Raw genomic sequence first — 21,164 nt, 5'->3', positions numbered from 1 at the left:
AAGAATTTCGGGTGAAAGCCAACGCCTACCGCGCCACGGGCCGGTTTCAAGAGACCCCCCTCTTGTATAGTCTGCACCACACCAGATTTAACCCGCTGATTCATCATTAATTATAGTCGGCAAAAGCCTCAAGGTAAAGCTCTAGTATCTAAGGATTATGTGGTAAGTCCTCTTCCTCCATCCACTTGGTATCAAGAGCCGGATATTTCCGGAACTTGACCAAAGACCATCGTGTTAGCTAGGTTAGAGTTTAGATTCCTGTTCTGTAGTGGCTCTAGTATCTCCCAAGAGCAGATTAGGGAGTGAGGGTTGCTTTGTGGCTGTGCCTTGCTGTATTTAAGGTAGATGTACCTTTCTCGGCGTTACACTCCACGGTGTTCCACTTGGTAGGCTGGCATGAGACGGGACCCCCGTTCCTAGGGTTTCCTCAGAGTCTTGAGTCTTTTGCAAGCGTGATACTAAATGTGTGTATCAGGTCACTATTAGTGAGTTTACATATTTATTTGTATTTTTAGCGAGTTGATGGAACAGATGACTGACAAGGTTGCCGGTTGGAAGCTCTCGTACTTTCTGGTGCCGGAGGAGGAGGTACCACCTGGGGCATCACAGGGGGTAACATGTAGCTAAAAAATTGTTGAAAACTTTGCAACATCGGAAGATTCTGCTGAGGATGCCGCGAAAGAATGTCGTGAAGCTCGTTGAGCAAAAACTGCAAATATTCTGCTGAATCCATGAATTCCAAGTCTTGGGTTCTTTATGGCTTATGCCCTGTAAGACACAGCGATGAAGACGGGAGGGCGCCCGATGCGCGATGAAGTAAGGGTGGGAGTGCCTAATAAGTCCGGGTTGGAGGGCAAAGATACCTCGAATAAAATTCCAATAGCTCTGTCTGTTCTTTTGTAGGACTGGTATGCTTTCAGAAAAGCACACGCCTGATGCTCTGATACCAACGTCACAAGACGGGCACCACGTGCCAATAGAAAAGAACAGACTGAACAGACTTTTAACACTTCAATAATAACTGAACTGAGAGAGGGAGACGACACGCGACACGGAGTGACGGAATTCCACCCAGAGAGTATTGGCCCCAAATCTTGGCGCCCCTTTCGGTATTTCTTTATATTGCATCAACATAGTACAAGCCGGTACTCCAGACTGTGCACCTTCTCCAGGAAGCATGCCAGAGAATGAGCCCTAACCTCATATTGCCCTTGGCCTAAAAAGCACTTACAGTGAAAAGCCTTCAAAACTCAAAAGCTTCTGGTTCAAAAAGCAAAGCCAAAAGCTGCCAATAGTAATTTACGGAAATCCGTACAGCCTGCCACGTCATCATGCCAGTGCAATTTTTGGAAATCTACTGTACAGCTGTCACGTCATCAGATTTGCGTGAGTGTGTGTGAGTCTTGCTTTATTTTAATCCCTTTATGTCACTGGGGCCCATCCGATGGGGTTCCCATAAGTTGGTAGGACTTCTTCTTCCGTTACTTGTTCTTCTTAAGATTTAGGCCCCTCGGCCGACATCTGTAAGTTGGCTCCATTCTTTAGGCTTTGACACGTCAACAGTTTATGCGAGTGGAAGTGAGTTCTAGCAGGGGAATTGGTTTCGCCCAAGTTTTGGGGCTGTTATGTTGCCGAAATTTGGCCAAAACAGGTGGTATCTAGGTGGATACAGGTAAAGAATTCCCAGGACTCTACTTTGTAATTTACCCTCTCAAAGTATAAAGAAATATCGAAAGCGGCGCCAATTTTGGGGCCTATAGGTTGTCGGCGTCTGCTTGGAGCATTCTAGCTTCCGAGTTGTGTGTGTGCTTGAGTGTTAATTCCCGTCGCAGGCTCCCTTTGCAAAGTACTCTCTCTCTTTGTGTGCCTAAAGTAAAGTAAAGAATTTCGGGTGAAAGCTAAAGCCTACCGCCCCACAGGCCGGTTTCATTTGCTGCTGAGAACAGATTGGATGCGGACAATTGTTCTATGTGGGCTTACATGATGCAACATGTTCTTGTGTCAAAAGGGTGTCTGGAATGTTGTGCAGGGCATTGATGTACGTCTTGGTTCTGAGGGTACAGGCGATGCTGAGGATGTTGTAGGTCTTGCTGCAAGGATTACTGCTGTTAGAGTTGTTTTGCCTACGGCAGAACAAGCTCGTTGGGATGTAAAAGATGTGCATGCTCATGCATTGATTGCGTTGTCTGTGAAGCACACTATTACTCCTTACCTTTGTTCAATGAAATCTGCAAAATAGGCTTGGGATATCTTGGCTGGTCTTTATGCAAGTCGCAATGAGGCTAAAACTGCATTGCTGGATAGTGAGATTGATCGTTGTAAGGCTCGACTTGTTACAAAGATTTTTGCACAACAAGAAGGCATAGATTATGAAGAGACTTTTGCTCCCACTTGTCGTATGACTACTATGTCTTTTCTAGGTGCATTGGCAGCTCATTTTGATTGGGATGTACATTGGTCAGACATTGTTACTGCTTTCTTGAATGGTGACATATTTGAGGAAGTTTATGTAACGTAGCCTCGCGGTTTTGTCAAGAAAGGACAAGAGGATAAGGTGTGCAAAGGTAACAAAGCTTCGTATGGGTTGAAGCAATCTCCTAGTGCTTGGTATGCGAAGGCTGACACTCATTTGGTCAAACAAGGCTTTCGTAACAGTCCAACAGAAAGCACATTGTATGTAAAGCGTGAGGGTGATGTACTTCTCATTGTGGTTCTCTATGTAGATGATTTGTTGATCACTGGACCAAATGAGAGACATATTGCTGAATTTAAGGCTGCTTTGAATGCTACTTTCAAGATGAAAGATTTGGGCCTGTTGCATCATTGCTTGGGTATAAAATTTAAGCAGTGTGATGGTGGTATTGCCTTGTGTCAAAAAATTTACATAGAGACATTGCTATGTAAGTTTTGACTTGAGGATTGCAAACCTGTTGCCACTCCCATGGAAACAGGTTTGAAATTGATGCTGGTGATCGTGCAGATGTCACTCTTTACCAAACTGCTGTTGGATGCCTCATTTATGTATGCAACACGAGGCTGGATATTCAGTTTGCAGTCTCACTAGTCAGTAGATTTATGCAGAGCCCAGGGTCTAAGCATTGGCAGGTTGTCAAGAGGATTTTCCGCTACTTGAGTGGCACTTTACATCTTGGCTTGTTTTATCCCAACGGGGGATCATTTCCGCCAGACTTACATGCTTTTTCGGACTCAGATTGGCTGGTTGTTTTGACACGCGAGTGTCCACAAGTGGTTTTTGTTTCATGCGTGGCAGTTCATGTATATCATGGTTGAGCAAGAAGCAACCAGTGTGGCCACTTCTAGTTGTGAGGCGGAGTACAGGGCAGTCTTCACAGCTATAGTTGAGTGTGTATGGCTCAGACGCCTTATAGTTGATTTGGGTGTTGGACATGACACTGCCAACACTATCTACACTGACAGTCAGAGCGCATTGGCACCCAGTTTTTCATGTTCACACAATGCACATTGAGGTGCATTACCACTATGTTAGGGAGAGGCTCTCAACAGGAGAGATCAGCTTGGCTTATGTGCCAACACATGACAACCTTGTAGATCTTTTCACAAAGGCATTGTTTCGTGAGAAGTTCGAAGTTTTCCGCAAAGCTTCGGGCTTACTTCCCTTTGTGGATTGATCATGTCCTTAGGGCATGGCACTTCCCTTTACTCATGTGCCAACTCTCGTTCACCGCCTCACTCCAGGGGGGATTTGTTACCATAACATGTGGTAGTGATGTGTGTGAACACACTTAGGACCGCTGAGGCATGTTTTCCCTCTCTAGGAGGTTTTTCCCCCGTGCATTGTATATACGCCTTTTCATTCTAGCGCTATCTATCTTTCCATTGCACACTAAGTAATACACTCTCTGTTGTGTGCCTTGAGCTTCCTTCGTCTTCTCCAAGCTGTGTGTGTTTTCCCGCAACCCTAAATTCCAACAGACTGCTGGGTCAAAAATTTTGCATATTGGGGATCCTTAGCAAACTGAAGCATCTTCTTTGCGCACTCGTCAACTTGCTGTCGAGGTTGCATCTCCATGCTGTCGGGGTCTCCATGATTTCATACTGTGTGGGCCAGAGTAGCCCATACTTGTTCTTTGCTAAGTCGCTATATTTCTTTTATATTAATCTTTGAGCAAAGTACAACTCCTGCGGGTGCTCGCTCTCAGACTCTGTGCCCAGATGCTCTGAGAAGTGTGACCCCTTGGGTTTATTTATTCTTACGGGATGCCAAAAGCAGAGCCCCAAAAGCAGTTAAACTCAAAAGCAATTGAGTCCCAAAAGCTTCCGACTCAAAATCTGCCAGCAAAAAACAGCAGCGCAAATTGCGGAAATCCGTACAGTCTTTGCTGGGTGAGCCCCTTGGTTTGAGCTGAGGGTCTGCATCACATAATGTAAAGAGCTGCTGTGAATACCCCATGTGCCTCGGGCAAAATCTTATTTGGGGCATCTGTGTGGACTCAGCTACAGAGCCTCCTCTGCACATCGAAACGAGATTAACGGTGTGGAGCACGAGGGCCATCCGATTCTTTTGTGTAAATATTGGGCCGATTTGGGTGGCGATCCCCAACTCTCGGCTTCTCTTGATCCCTTCCCACCCATGCCTGTGTGAAATAGAGATGAGGGTTGCATTTTGACAGCAGAAAGTGGGAGTGCATAACGATATGAGTATACTGAACCTAACCTTATGGAAAGGCAAAACAGAGAATGCTAAGCTGTCTCTGACGTATAGTTCCTACCGAGTTTAAATGTAGCTCACATTTCGGTCAAACAGTTCTCTCTTTCTTTATTTACTATGGGGAAAATTATGAGCGATAAAATGGGAAGATGGTGCATGTTTCCTATGCTTTCGTCCTGAATTTCGCTTGCATGGCGGTAAGAACCTAACCAGAGAGAGAGGTCTTACAGTTCTGAAAGTCTGCACCCTCTCAGGGATAGACTCGGTACCCTAATTTTGTTGTGGGTTTGGAGAACCTCATTCTTGTATCTGAAGGTCTACACCCTTGCTCACAGTTTTCGTTGTTTGATTTTAACCTCAATTACGGACTTGGTCTTAGTAGCATATGAGCCAGAAACTAAAGAGTAAATTTCTCGAGTGTCAGATTCTCAGCATCCTCTCTCTCTTCTTCAGATATTCAAATTTTGTAGGCGCTCCTCTTTTTTTGGCAAATTTTGTGTTGCATCCTCTTCAGCACCTTTTGCCCTAGCCATGGTTGGCTACGATACACGGCATTTCTAAACCTTTCCCATATTTTGGTACTGTTGTACAATACACATAAGAGGTCTGACTCATGGACAGTGCTTACGATGGGGGTGTGTGATAATGCAGAGGTGAATAGTCCTTCCCTACAGATGTAGACTTTGATTTTGTGCCCAAAAATGAGTAGTTTATTGTCAATGTCACTTTCTAGCCTTTTCTTGTGATAACTATCCTGAATGATTCAATGTTAGCATTTTCTTTCCTTCTTTCAGGATGCCATTGGCACAGCTGCCACATTCTGTACTTTTGGAGCAATCGGAGTTGTCGCTCTTCTGTTTATCTATATTGTAGTTCCAGAGACGAAAGGTTTAAGCCTGGAGGAGATAGAGGCAAAATTTGCAGAATGAGAAAACTGCTGGCCAACTTGGAGGATTACAATATTGTGGTGAAGTTTTTGGATCTGCAATTAGTTCTAGCCATTGGAAGTGTAGGTGATCTTAAAATTTGTTATATGATGACATCTGCTGGTTAGCTTGAGTGCCGTTCTCATGTTAAATTTAAAAGGTAGCTTTCGTAATGTTTTCTGCTCTTTCATATCGCAGGTTATCGACATTACAGCTCTGTTATCCATGTCGCGACGTGTTTAAACTCACAGTCCCAAAATTGAAGCCATTGTTGTAGAATAGAATATGAAAGCAAAGATCAAATCCAGGAGTTTTCAATGTCATCCTGGTACAACCATCCTTACTTTTTTGCTTTATCAGCAGAATAAACTTCAGGTCAATTCTTTCATTCTTCTCCCTTCTTGGGAAAAATGCTTCATGTATATTACAAATCGCCTTCTGTAAAATTTCAGGAATGCAATTGAGTTGTTTCTTGTAAAGGCCATTTATTGTGCTTTCAACCACTGTTTTTACATCATACAGAGTTAGTTATCCAAGGTAGCCTCGCTTTACATCGTGGGGCTATTTGACAGTTTTCCGATATGGGTTATGGTCGTTATTTTTGATACCAGTATTCTAACGGGGTCTAATTACTCTTGTATAGATTAATTACGTCTGAAGTATAGTTGCACTCAGTGCCAAGGTCTGGTTCATGACTAAAGACATGGTAGCTGTCACACCCTATGGCACCCTTGAACTTGCCTGCAACCTTGTTCGTGAGCTGCGCTTAGAACCAATGAATACTCTCCAGCTGATACGTGGGTGAGCGAATTGAGTACTTGGTGTTTGGCAAGAGTGAAGAAGAGACCGGGATAAGAGTGACTGGTGGCAATCATTTGCCTTCACGCTGGTGTTAATAAGAATATTTATTCTTTTATGTGAAACTGAATAAGGTTCTCCTCTATGTTCTCTAAAGGGGAAAATATTTTTAGCATCGAATTCCTTTCGTAACATGTGCAAATAATGCACTAATCAGTAGTAGTAGTAGGAGCTGAAAGTCCAAAGGTTATAAAGGACAATAAATTACTATATGAGCCTCGATAATTCAAATTTTATGATTTTAAAATTCATCAATGACAGTTGACTAATCAAATGACAACAAACAGGTAGATACCATGGTCACGTTTAGATTGTCACCTAAATTTCAGGGTGGAAAGCAAGCTTATGGATGCTCATGCTACAATCACTTGGTTGGCCTAAGGGTTTTCTTTGAAATGAGGCTAGATGATGAAGCTACTTGGTGTAGTGGTACTCATCAAGCAAAAGATGATCAGATGACGCAATTGCATTCCATGCTTTTTTGACAAAGTGTGCCGGCTATCGACTACAGCTCCAAAGAGATGAGCACCAGCTTTATAAACAAGGCATGTGGCAAAAATTCCCTTCAATGCAAGCACAGGAGCGTCCATTAAGTAAAAGAAAGCATAACAGCTGCCCGTTGAAGCTTGGGCACGATGATGCTTTTAGACAGGCATCCCAATGACCCTTCTGGCTTGAGGGTTGGAGAGAGAGAGAAAGAGAGGTGGCTATGAACAATGCAGGTGCAATGAGGCTTGCAGACATGCATGCGCCTACTTTGTGAGCCTCCCAGCTTAAGGGCAAGAGACACAAAGCTAGCCTTGAACACATCCTTCTCAAGTTGCAATTTTTAGTGGCTCTTGCACACACACATGCTCCTACTTTGTGAGCCTTCCAGCTGAAGGGCAAGAGACACAAAGCTAGCCTTGAACACATCCTCATTAAGTTGCAATTTTGGTGGCTCTTGGTATGTGTATAAGCTTTTGCAAGCATATATCGTCTCATTGCTTCTCAACTTAGTTGCTTTAACACACCGAAGTGCAAGTATTTAGTGCTTGTGCTTCTATTCGTGTTTTCACACAGGGCAGCAGGTGATAGCCTTTCGAAACTTCCTTATCGCTAGTCTTGAAGAAAAGTGACTACTGCATCTCGGTAGCTTGCAGCTGCCTGATCTTGGAAGAGGTTGGAACCAGCCGGTACTTATCTTAAGCTATAAGAGGACTACAGATGCGAAGGCCGCCTGCATTTTACAAGGGACATCATTGTAAAGAGCAAGCTTTGAGGCTTGACATATGAAAAAGCTCTACCATGCGGGACAACCTGTCGTTGAATCTGCTAGAAATTGACTATTATTTTACTACAAAAGCTTGAGGAGTAATTAACAACCGTCTCTTTAAACCGTGATGACCCATTGATTAAGAATAGTCTTGCCCATGAGCAGGAGAGCATGCTACAAAAGCGTGAGGGACTAATTTACAAGAATCATCTCCATGAACCGTGATGACCCATTGAATGAGGGTCGTCTTCCCCATAAGAGGAGAGCTCGACTCCATCTTGCTTGTGAACAAGACTTGCAAGAGCCGTCATGCCCATTAACAAAGCCCTATCAATGAACAGTAACTTGTCTATGCACATATACATAAAAAGCAGCCAAAGCTTGGGGGTGCTATTGGACAGACATGTAACAAATTGGTGCCGTATATATGCCAAATGCCTTCAATGGCAACTTCAAATGTTGTTAATAGCATCAACACTTGTTATAATCCCCAATCAAGGTGTTGCAGGCAAGGGAGTGTTCAAGAACAACAGACAACATGTGGGTGAGGGCGGCGGTTAAGGCCCTACTAGATTGCAAATAGACAACACCACAATGAATGCATTGTGGTACTAACAAATTTTTTAGGTCCGTGTTCTTGATTTGTGTGCCCATTTAGAGGAACGGGACTACGGGGTTGGGCATGGCTTCCATTATTTATAAATTTTGGAGAGACAAAAGTGCCAACTCTCCACCATGGTTTTGTATGGCACTCAGTTAGTATATGCACTAGATACCTTTTCACTATTATTAAAAAAACCTCCATAGTATGAAAAACTTTTGCTCTGTTTTTTTTGCATAGATCCTCATAGGAAGGATGTTTGCATTCCAAACATGTTCAATCAAACATCTCACCTATCTAGCGTGTGTTTTGTAAAATCTTTCATGTTGATCGTGAAAATTGTTTTGTTTTCGAAAAATTTGTTACTTAGCATCTTGTTATATTTGAAAATTACAAAGAAGTGAGGAACCCAAACCCCTTGTCATATACGCTTATAATAGTTTATTCTCACATAATTTATAAATTGACTTGTCTTTTTGTAGCTCTTCAAAGATTTATTCAAGTATACCTTGCAAATTTAATGGATGTTTTCTTCTAACATTGTATTTCATGAACTTTGGATTAAAAAGACTAGATTATTGGGTTAGTAATCCTGTTTAGCATGTAACAAGGATTGTGTTTAATGTTAAGATTAAACAAGTGTGACCAGAAATAAAATAATAAGTGTATCAAAGAGGAGTAGCCTAAGATCTTTCAACTTCTATATAATCAAACTAAGGATGTAAATTCTCTATTTTCACAATTTGATTTAGATTGATATCAACCCTTTAACATCTACAAATGAAATGTGGCAAGTATGACAGCCAACCAAGCACAACTAGTTTGATTCTAAAAAAAATCAAGTTGAAAATGAATAGTAACATTTATATATGAACGTGTGCTTTATATCGTAAGTATTTTTTCCACAAAAATAAAATAAATATAGTTGCTATAAATGTCTGATTAGGTTTTCATACAAGATAAACATTTTTAAGAATGAATAATAGCATTCTATCTCTAGTCAATGTCTTACAAACTATATTATTCTATATTGAAAGCTGGCAATGCAATGCATAAGACATCTTATTTCTAACTACATAAAATATTATACTTAAAACGCAACCTTGATGATAAGGATAGGCACATAGAACCGTATCTAGTATGAAAACAAGAATTTAGAATTGTTTTGAGGATCATTTTACATGAGATTTTTGTGATGGAGCGTTTATATTTCGAAGAGTTTCGTTTGTACTCTAATTGGCCTACTATGTGACATGACATTCAAAACTATGTAGAGCAATGCATAGTATGCCAAAATGTCAAATATGATAGACATAAGGCTCCCTGATTGTTGCAACCTTTGCCAATTCCAGAGCTCTATGGGAGAGTATTTCTATGAACTTTATCTTTGGCTTGTCAAATTTCATACAAAAAATACACACAATTAAAGAACAGTTGATTGATTAGTGAATAAGCTCAATTTTTTTTGTTAAAAAAACTATTAAGTCACATCACATGGCCAATTTGTTCATTTCCTAAATGTTTTACCATGGCATGTCATGCTCAATATTTTTTGATAGAGATCTATGTATAACGAGTTTCTTTTGGAGGGGGTTATTTGAAAACGTGGGTACACCTTGAGAGGTGCACTATTGAGAAACCCCTATTATACAACGTGCATTCGGGGCTATTTTAAAACCCCCTTTTTTAACACATTTGAATGAATAAAATGATTCCTTATTATAGAATTTTTTAAAAATGGAATATAAAACCCCTTTTCTTAATGTATCTCTATTAATTTCACTAAAATTTTGCATTAAATGTCATAAAATCTAATATCTAACCAACCCAAATGATTTTCTCATATTAAATTGATCACTTAATGTGGGAGAATAAATGGGAACAAGTGTTAAGATATAGATATGTGCTTATAGATCTATCTCAACACAGGGCCAATGGTAAAGGGGCCCAAAAGGGAGATGGTCTATCAAAGAGCAAGGCTAACCAATGGAGCATAAGACCTTAGGGTTAGCTTCATTAAAGACCTCCAATAAATGTGTGTAAAAGTCCTTTGACCTTAGGTAAGCTAGGGCTGAGCTTGAGTTGGGAACCCGGCCCAAGCTCGAGATGCTTGTCCTGATTGAGGTGCTTGTCGTGCTTGAGGTGTTTGTCATGCTTGAGGTGCTTGATTAAGATGGTTGAGGTGCTTGAATGGCTCCTTGCTTGAGGTGCTTGACTTGCTGCATGATTAAGGTACTTGAGGTGCCTTGAGAAGCTTGCCTGAGATGCTTGTGGGAATACCCCTTAGTTCAAGTGCTTTGTCATGCTTGGTGAGTAAGGTGCTTGATCACCTAAAGTCAAAAGCATTCCTACAAGGGGGGGAAGGGGGGGGGGGGGGGGGCGAGCCCTTTTCCTAGGGGCTAGAGAGAGAACACCCACTCACACACACAAGGGAAGCCCCAACTTGAAGAGGCAGCAAGGACACATGTCAGGTCCCTACCCATGTTACCTTCATGAGTTGCTTGAAGCCTATTGGCTAGGCTTCAAAGGGGTCCAATGATAAATTACTTGAATTATCTAATTGATTTTGCATTTATCAAGTCCTCTCTCTCAAAGGGGAAAGGGGGACACTTGTCCCAAGGCTACCCATGTTGCTTGTAATGGCTCTTGCTTGTGATTGGCTAGGCCTGGGAGGGTCCAATGAGCTTCAAGCATGAGCTACAAGGGGGGGTCGACCCAAGCTAGCTAGGGGCTTGCTTGAGGGGTATACTCACCCGCACACACTCACAAGCACTCTCATTGTGTGCTATGCAAAGTGCAAGAGCTCCCTCTCCAAGAAAGTAGAGGTTGAGAGCCTACACCAACACTCTTGGCTATGGAGTGCAAATCCAACCAAGAGCCATGCTTCAATGCTTAAGCTTGCCATCTCCTTCTTCTTCATTACTATGCTATTATGTATGCTAGCAACAAGAGTATGATAAGTGAGGAACTAATTCTTTCTCCTACGAAATGTTTCTTCTTCCTCTTCCCTACCCTCATTCCCTGCTAGCTCTCTCCACCTTCGAAGGTGTTTGAGGTCTTGGGACTGAGGCTTGGGATAGTTAAAGCTTTCTTCAAGTTCATGTTATGCTATGATTGTGATGCATGAAGCTTTCCATCTTCATTGCATCACCTAGGTCACAAGGAACACAAAGAATGTATTGTAACAAGTCTCTCTTAATGGGAGAAATCATAATACAAATTCCTATTGGAGGGGGGATTGGCTCCACATAAATCCGGTCCTCAACTGTTGTCATGTTCTCTAAATTCTCTCTCTTGCAAAAGTATTGTTCATGCCAAGTTAACTAATTGCTATGATTATGTTGCTATCTTCGATTATGTCTACCCGCTATGCTCACAAAGTTATTTCTCGAAAGTATTCTCATTAATTTCCGCTATTCTCAAGTTGAATAGGCTAATTCCATTACATTGGTATTAGAGCATTTGGTTTCTCTTTTCTTGCTTAAGAAGAGAGGTCCTTAAGTAGCCTATAAATGGTTGATGTTGTTAATTATAATAGGGTAAGTGGAACTGGGATCTAATATCGGTTTTGTTAAGCCCACTATGTGAGGGATGGTGCACACCTCGGGAGCTTTGGACTTAATAATGGAGTCTTTTTAGACTTGCCTACGGCTTTACCATTATTGAGCCACAAGAAGTCCGAAAGGAGCTAGCCCTTGGCAACTCTGCTATGTTAGACCTACTCCTCTACTCTCTATAATTAACCACTTTGAGCCGTGGGTGTAGATACTTAAGAGAAAATTTTCAAAGGCTAAGAGGAGTGGCAACTAAGGTTTTGAATTTCCAAAGCATACACTAAGTACATACATAAAATTTTGTTAACATGGCTGACAATAATCAAGAGAGTAGAATGAACATTGATAGCTTTGATTTTGCACATGAAGGTGCTAATGATGATGCTCCCATGTTTGTGAATTATCTTGTGACTAGGTTGCAACAAGCTATGGGTAACCCTACTTTGCAAGCCGAAGTTACTCAACAACTTCGTGCCTATGGAATTTCCCTTCCTCTCCAAGAGGAGAGAGAGCTTAGGAGGCCTCTTGAAGAGACCCCCAAAAGAAGACTCTCTCCCATTCGAGAGGAGGAATCCAAAGAGAAAGAAAGCAATGAAAGTCTAAGTTCTTCTGAAGATGTGGCTCCACGAAGAAGGCGGTCTAGAAGATCGCCTACTCCTTCCAAGAGGAAAAGAGCAACCCATAGTCCTTCTCCTCATCACTCTGAAAGGCACGAGAGGAAACAAAGGAATAAAAGGGCTAGGAAGAGGTCACCCTCTTCTCCTTCTTCTTCACCTTCCTCCTCTTCCGATGAAAGTTATGGCTATTCTCCTAGAGAATACAAGAGGGGAGGACATCGCAAATCATTTCCTGCATGGCGAAGGTCACAAAAGCTAAAGAAGTTCAAGGAGGGAGGAAAGAGTATCTCTTTTCTCACCTACGATGGCACCTTTGGTGCTACCGACAAAGTGTTGGCCTTCATCCAGCAATTTGATGCGGCCTTTGGGGACGAGGGCTTCACAGAGTCCTCCAAGCTACGCCATGTAGCTATTCACTTCCAAAAATCAGCTCGTCAATGGTGGGCTAGCCTTCGTGGCAATGGAGAAGCCCCAAAGACATGGAAAACTCTACAAGTTTCCATCATGAAGCAATTTCTGCCAAGCGATACTAAAGATAAAGTTCTTACCGAATGGCGCGGCTTGAAGCTTCTCTCTCATGAGTCTATCAACAAGTATGTAGACAAGTTTTGGGATTTACATCTCAAAGCTACCGTCTTTCAAAAGATAGACTTTGCCGAGCAAAGACAACAATTCTGTGCGGGATTACCTGAAGAGATGGCCGAATATATCAACTCTCAACGGCCCGGTACTATTACCGAAGTAATCCACCACACCATGGTTGCTTCACGCATCAATTTCCATCAAGGGGCTAGACGTAATGTCAAGCCCATGGAAAACAAGGATAAAAATGATGCAAAGGGGAAATCCAATGCTCAAAATAACTCCCAAGGCACTTCCAACAACAACAACAACAACAACAATCGGTCCAAGGAGAAGGGAGTTTACAAAGGTAAAAACAAACTCTCTCCTGAAGAGCTTGAAGCTTTTCGCAAGGACCATAAGTGTTTCAAGTGTGGAGAGCAAGGACATGGCTATCGTTCTTGCCCCAAGAAGAATACTCGCAATGAGACTCCTAGAGCTTCCACCATCGAAGCTCCAAAAGAGGATGCTCATTGCAAAGGATCATCACTCTCCTATGCTTGGGGAAAGGTACGAGAGCATGATGCCTTCATCTTGTTTGACCCTGGCTCTACTCTCAACTTCATATCAATAGAGTTGGCCACCAAGTTGGGCATTCAAGCTTTTGAGATGGGAGATATAGTAACAGCTGATGCAGCTTTCAAGGGACAACAGGCCTCCGTTACTCCCTTGATTGGGAAGTTGAGGCTTCATGTCCAAAGCTATGTCGACAAAGAAGACTTCTTCATCTCTCCTCTCCAACATCAGGATGTTATCCTAGGGGCACCATGGTTTGATCGCATGGCTGCCCACATGAAGTTTCCTAAAGGAGAATTTACTTCACTTACAGGGGAAAGAACATGTATATAGATGCGAGTGAGCGTGGTCACACTATTCCACTTGTAAATCCTCTTTCTTTTGATAAGTCAATGAAGAGCTCAGTTTCTGCGTACATGATTTTTGTCAAAGAGTCTCCAAAAGATACTAATGTTTCATCAAATGTAAATGATAGGAATCAAGAAGAGTTAGACTTGTCTAATTTTCTAAAAGGATTCCAAGATGTGTTCATCGATGATATCCCTATGGACTTACCTCCAAAACGAGGGGATGATGACCATCGTATTGAGCTCCTTCCTGGAAGCTCACCACCTAACAAGCCTCCTTATCGAGTCTCACAAGCTCAACAAGAGGAGATCATGAGGCAAGTACAAGAGCTGGTAGACAAAGGGATGGTGAGGCCTAGTTCCTCTCCCTTTTGTTCTCCAGTCCTTTTAGTGCAAAAGAAAGATGGTACATACCGTATGTGTGTAGACTATCGAGCACTAAACCATATCACTATCAAAAACAGATTTCCCGTACCTCGGGTAGAAGATCTGTTTGATAAGCTACAAGGCTCTACCTACTTCAGTAGGATTGACCTTAAGAGTGGCTATCATCAAATAAGGATAGTGGATGAAGATATCTTAAAGACCGCGTTTCGCACAACGTTTGGTCTTTATGAATATCTAGTCATGCCTTTTGGCTTGACTAATGCACCAGCTACGTTGAATCGTTTGATGGAGAAAATTTTTAGACCATATCGAAAATTCACTGGAGTGTTCTTTGATGATATCATCATCTACTCCAAGTCTTTGGAGGAACATAAGCAGCATCTCCAAGTGATTTTTCAAGCATTGAGGGAGAACAAGCTTTATCTCAACCAAAAGAAAAGCGAATTCTTCCTTCAAGAGATTCAATATTTAGGTCATATTATCTCTAAAGATGGTATCCAAATGGATCCATCAAAGTTAGAGGTAATAAAAGTATGGCCTAACCCAAGAAATCTACATGAGCTAAGAAGCTTTATTGGTATGTGTGCATACTATAGACGCTTCATAGCAAAATTCTCTCAAGTAGCAGGACCACTTCACGACTTAACAAAGAAGAACGTTAAGTTTGTATGGACTGCTAAGGAGCAAAATGCTTTTGAAAAACTCAAAGAGAAGCTTACTTCCCAACCAGTCCTCGTGCTTCCGGATCTCTCAAAGCCATTTGAGGTCCAATGTGATGCTTGTGGTGATTGCCTTGGAGCGGTTTTGCTTCAAGAAGGGCATGCCATAGCATATGAGAGCCGAAGGCTCAATGGTGATGAACGAGTCTTGGGCATTTATGAGAAAGAGCTTTTAGCTGTTCTACATGCCTTGGACACATGGAAGCACTACCTATTGGGGACTCCATTTATCCTACGAACCGACCACCAAAGTCTCAAGTATTTCATGACGCAAACCAAGCTTTCCGCCAAACAAATGAGGTGGGCAAATTTTCTTTCGCAATTTAATTTCCATATTGCTCACATAGCTGGTAAGCACAATCAAGTTGCCGAAGCACTTTCACGACGACCGAAAGTTAATGCGGTGTCTATAGCTACTCACAATGATCTATTCTCTATGATAGATGAGTATGCTACTGACCCTGACTTTAGAGACATAATGTCAGCCCTTGCTTTGGGGAAGAAAGAGGAACCATTCACCTTGCAGGATGGCTATCTTCTCCACGGCAATAGGCTATGTGTTACCCATTCCCTTCGTGAGAAGGTTATGTATGAATCCCATGCTCCTCCATATGCGGGGCATAGAGGTATTCAATCTACTCTCCGAGGAGTAGAGACGTACTTCTATTGGCCTACCATGAAAGTGGACATACAAGAGTATGTATCAAAATGTGTAGTATGCCAAAAGACCAAGTATGATAGAGGGAAGCAACCTGGATTACTCCAGCCATTGCCTATTCCAAATTCACGATGGGAGAGTATATCCATGGATTTCATCTTTGGATTACCCAAGTCTATCCATGGGAATACAGCAATATGGACAATAGTCGACAGGTTTAGCAAGCAAGCACATTTCATTCCTGTCAAAAAGACTATTAAGGCACACCAAATGGCAACTCTCTTCATATCTCAGATTTTCAAGCACCATGGATTACCCACATCCATCGTGTCAAATAGAGATCCTAGAATGACCAGTAATTTCTGGAAAGGTCTCTTTGAAAATCTAGGAACAAGATTGAATTTCTCTTCGGCCTATCACCCACAAACGGATGGCCAAAGTGAGATAGCCAATCTTACGATACTTGATCTACTCAAGACTTATGTTACCGAAGTAGATCAACGCTCACAATGGGAAAAGTACTTACCTCTTGTAGAGTATGCCTACAATAATACTGTACATACTTCTACGGGAAAAGCACCTTTTGAGATCATTGAGGGAAGACCTAAAAGTCCCTTGCTACTCAAAGTACATGGGAAGATCTTCGCCGCCGATGAGTATAGCCGTGACCTACAAGAATCTTTTCAAAAGATTAGGGAGGCTATATCCATCTCTCAACAAAGGCAAAAAGCTGCTGCTGATAAGCACAGAAGAGCCTTAATGTCCAAAGAAAATGATTGGGTCTTACTCAAGTTTCCTAAGGCTCGATTAAGGCAAACGACGGGCAAAAATCCTACGGGCCATCAAAAGTATTATGCTAAACTAGCAAAAAGATACTATGGTCCTTTCCAAATCTTAAAGCCTATCAATGAGACGGCTTATCAACTCAAGTTGCCCAACCATTGGCTTATACACAATGCCTTTCATGTAAGCTTACTTAAGCCCTACAAAGGAGAGCCACCAATTGAACCAATTATTGAAGACCCTCCCGAAGTCGAAGACCAAGAAGAGGTGCTACAACCCGAAGCTGTCCTTCGGCATGAAGATGAGGTACTACGACATGGTAAGATAATCCGACGGTATCTTATTAAGTTCAAAAATTATCCTTTTGAAGATGCTAAATGGATGCAAGGAGTACAACTTAAGGATAGTATGAACCTTGTCAATGCTTACAATGCTACATTAGAGTAAGCAAATGTACAAATTTCTTTTAAATGACTCATGTTTTTGTCTTATATGACTAGTCATCTTTTTAATTGTGCACAAATTTAACTAGTATGCATGCTTAGAATCATGTTTGTGATGACGACGTCTCTCAAACACCAAGTAGAATTTGTCACTCTACTTTGGGAGAATGAAATGGACTAAAGAGCAGACATGCTTGCGGCAGCTATGTCTCCCAAGCACCAAATGGATTAGTCATCCATCTTGGAAAGATGTCGTAGGGTAAAAAGGGATCCTTTACCCGCTAAGTACGATTGACTAATGACTAAGACTTTATCTCTTCTACCTCATAGTCGAGGACGACTATGATTTCAAGAGAGAGGTAATGTCATAAAATCTAATATCTAACCAACCCAAATGATTTTCTCATATTAAATTGATCACTTAATGTGGGAGAATAAACGGGAAGAAGTGTTAAGATATAGATATGTGCTTATAGATCTATCTCAACACGGGGCCAATGGTAAAGGGGCCCAAAAGGGAGATGGTCTATCAAAGAGCAAGGCTAACCAATGGAGCATAAGACCTTAGGGTTAGCTTCATTAAAGACCTCTAATAAATGTGTGTAAAAGTCCTTTGACCTTAGGTAAGCTAGGGCTGAGCTTGAGATGGGAACCCGGCCCAAGCTCGAGATGCTTGTCCTGCTTGAGGTGCTTGTCGTGCTTGAGGTGTTTGTCATGCTTGAGGTGCTTGATTAAGATGCTTGAGGTGCTTGAATGGCTCCTTGCTTGAGGTGCTTGACTTGCTGCATGATTAAGGTACTTGAGGTGCCTTGAGAAGCTTGCCTGAGATGCTTGTGGGAACACCCCCTAGTTCAAGTGCTTTGTCATGCTTGGTGAGTAAGGTGCTTGATCACCTAAAGTCAAAAGCATTCCTACAAGGGGGGGGAAGGGGGGGGGGGGGGCGAGCCCTTTTCCTAGGGGCTAGAGAGAGAACACCCACTCACACACACAAGGGAAGCCCCAACTTGAAGAGGCAGCAAGGACACATGTCAGGTCCCTACCCATGTTACCTTCATGAGTTGCTTGAAGCCTATTGGCTAGGCTTCAAAGGGGTCCAATGATAAATTACTTGAATTATCTAATTGATTTTGCATTTATCAAGTCCTCTCTCTCAAAGGGGAAAGGGGGACACTTGTCCCAAGGCTACCCATGTTGCTTGTAATGGCTCTTGCTTGTGATTGGCTAGGCCTGGGAGGGTCCAATGAGCTTCAAGCATGAGCTACAAGGGGGGGTCGACCCAAGCTAGCTAGGGGCTTGCTTGAGGGGTATACTCACCCGCACACACTCACAAGCACTCTCATTGTGTGCTATGCAAAGTGCAAGAGCTCCCTCTCCAAGAAAGTAGAGGTTGAGAGCCTACACCAACACTCTTGGCTATGGAGTGCAAATCCAACCAAGAGCCATGCTTCAATGCTTAAGCTTGCCATCTCCTTCTTCTTCATTACTATGCTATTATGTATGCTAGTAACAAGAGTATGATAAGTGAGGAACTAATTCTTTCTCCTACGAAATGTTTCTTCTTCCTCTTCCCTACCCTCATTCCCTGCTAGCTCTCTCCACCTTCGAAGGTGTTTGAGGTCTTGGGACTGAGGCTTGGGATAGTTAAAGCTTTCTTCAAGTTCATGTTATGCTATGATTGTGATGCATGAAGCTTTCCATCTTCATTGCATCACCTAGGTCACAAGGAACACAAAGAATGTATTGTAACAAGTCTCTCTTAATGGGAGAAATCATAATACAAATTCCTATTGGAGGGGGGATTGGCTCCACATAAATCCGGTCCTCAACTGTTGTCATGTTCTCTAAATTCTCTCTCTTGCAAAAGTATTGTTCATGCCAAGTTAACTAATTGCTATGATTATGTTGCTATCTTCGATTATGTCTACCCGCTATGCTCACAAAGTTATTTCTCGAAAGTATTCTCATTAATTTCCGCTATTCTCAAGTTGAATAGGCTAATTCCATTACATTGGTATTAGAGCATTTGGTTTCTCTTTTCTTGCTTAAGAAGAGAGGTCCTTAAGTAGCCTATAAATGGTTGATGTTGTTAATTATAATAGGGTAAGTGGAACTGGGATCTAATATCGGTTTTGTTAAGCCCACTATGTGGGGGATGGTGCACACCTCGGGAGCTTTGGACTTAATAATGGAGTCTTTTTAGACTTGCCTACGGCTTTACCATTATTGAGCCACAAGAAGTCCGAAAGGAGCTAGCCCTTGGCAACTCTGCTATGTTAGACCTACTCCTCTACTCTCTATAATTAACCACTTTGAGCCGTGGGTGTAGATACTTAAGAGAAAATTTTCAAAGGCTAAGAGGAGTGGCAACTAAGGTTTTGAATTTCCAAAGCATACACTAAGTACATACATAAAATTTTGTTAACATGGCTGACAATAATCAAGAGAGTAGAATGAACATTGATAGCTTTGATTTTGCACATGAAGGTGCTAATGATGATGCTCCCATGTTTGTGAATTATCTTGTGACTAGGTTGCAACAAGCTATGGGTAACCCTACTTTGCAAGCCGAAGTTACTCAACAACTTCGTGCCTATGGAATTTCCCTTCCTCTCCAAGAGGAGAGAGAGCTTAGGAGGCCTCTTGAAGAGACCCCCAAAAGAAGACTCTCTCCCATTCGAGAGGAGGAATCCAAAGAGAAAGAAAGCAATGAAAGTCTAAGTTCTTCTGAAGATGTGGCTCCACGAAGAAGGCGGTCTAGAAGATCGCCTACTCCTTCCAAGAGGAAAAGAGCAACCCATAGTCCTTCTCCTCATCACTCTGAAAGGCACGAGAGGAAACAAAGGAATAAAAGGGCTAGGAAGAGGTCACCCTCTTCTCCTTCTTCTTCACCTTCCTCCTCTTCCGATGAAAGTTATGGCTATTCTCCTAGAGAATACAAGAGGGGAGGACATCGCAAATCATTTCCTGCATGGCGAAGGTCACAAAAGCTAAAGAAGTTCAAGGAGGGAGGAAAGAGTATCTCTTTTCTCACCTACGATGGCACCTTTGGTGCTACCGACAAAGTGTTGGCCTTCATCCAGCAATTTGATGCGGCCTTTGGGGACGAGGGCTTCACAGAGTCCTCCAAGCTACGCCATGTAGCTATTCATTTCCAAAAATCAGCTCGTCAATGGTGGGCTAGCCTTCGTGGCAATGGAGAAGCCCCAAAGACATGGAAAACTCTACGAGTTTCCATCATGAAGCAATTTCTGCCAAGCGATACTAAAGATAAAGTTCTTACCGAATGGCGCGGCTTGAAGCTTCTCTCTCATGAGTCTATCAACAAGTATGTAGACAAGTTTTGGGATAGACTTTGCCGAGCAAAGACAACAATTCTGTGCGGGATTACCTGAAGAGATGGCCGAATATATCAACTCTCAACGGCCCGGTACTATTACCGAAGTAATCCACCACACCATGGTTGCTTCACGCATCAATTTCCATCAAGGGGCTAGACGTAATGTCAAGCCCATGGAAAACAAGGATAAAAATGATGCAAAGGGGAAATCCAATGCTCAAAATAACTCCCAAGGCACTTCCAACAACAACAACAACAACAACAATCGGTCCAAGGAGAAGGGAGTTTACAAAGGTAAAAACAAACTCTCTCCTGAAGAGCTTGAAGCTTTTCGCAAGGACCATAAATGTTTCAAGTGTGGAGAGCAAGGACATGGCTATCGTTCTTGCCCCAAGAAGAATACTCGCAATGAGACTCCTAGAGCTTCCACCATCGAAGCTCCAAAAGAGGATGCTCATTGCAAAGGATCATCACTCTCCTATGCTTGGGGAAAGGTAAGAGAGCATGATGCCTTCATCTTGTTTGACCCAGGCTCTACTCTCAACTTCATATCAATAGAGTTGGCCACCAAGTTGGGCATTCAAGCTTTTGAGATGGGAGATATAGTAGTCGCTGATGCAGCTTTCAAGGGACAACAAGCCTCCGTTACTCCCTTGATTGGGAAGTTGAGGCTTCATGTCCAAAGCTATGTCGACAAAGAAGACTTCTTCATCTCTCCTCTCCAACATCAGGATGTTATCCTAGGGGCACCATGGTTTGATCGCATGGCTGCCCACATGAAGTTTCCTAAAGGAGAATTTACTTCACTTACAGGGGAAAGAACATGTATATAGATGCGAGTGAGCGTGGTCA

At 42.3% G+C, this 21,164-nt stretch overlaps 1 protein-coding gene across 1 annotated transcript in view; it reads left to right on the top strand.

Annotated features, from left to right (window-relative positions):
* The window catches only part of LOC147425418 (D-xylose-proton symporter-like 2), a 68,471-nt gene extending 62,355 nt beyond the window's left edge, over positions 1-6,116 (top strand). Inside the window, exons 13-14 of the mRNA XM_086500858.1 lie at positions 5,485-5,699; positions 5,815-6,116. Coding sequence (XP_086356984.1) covers positions 5,485-5,619 — 135 coding nt within the window. The 3' untranslated portion in view covers positions 5,620-5,699; positions 5,815-6,116. The remainder of the gene's footprint in view (positions 1-5,484; positions 5,700-5,814) is intronic.
* The last annotated feature ends 15,048 nt before the right edge of the window (positions 6,117-21,164 follow it).

The sequence above is a fragment of the Adiantum capillus-veneris genome, chromosome 25 (genome assembly GCF_014529385.1).
Source record: "Adiantum capillus-veneris isolate H3 chromosome 25, ASM1452938v2, whole genome shotgun sequence".
Classification (NCBI taxonomy): domain Eukaryota; kingdom Viridiplantae; phylum Streptophyta; class Polypodiopsida; order Polypodiales; family Pteridaceae; genus Adiantum; species Adiantum capillus-veneris.
The sequence above is the reverse complement of the archived record's forward strand: the minus strand, read 5'-3'. Positions and strand labels throughout refer to the sequence as shown.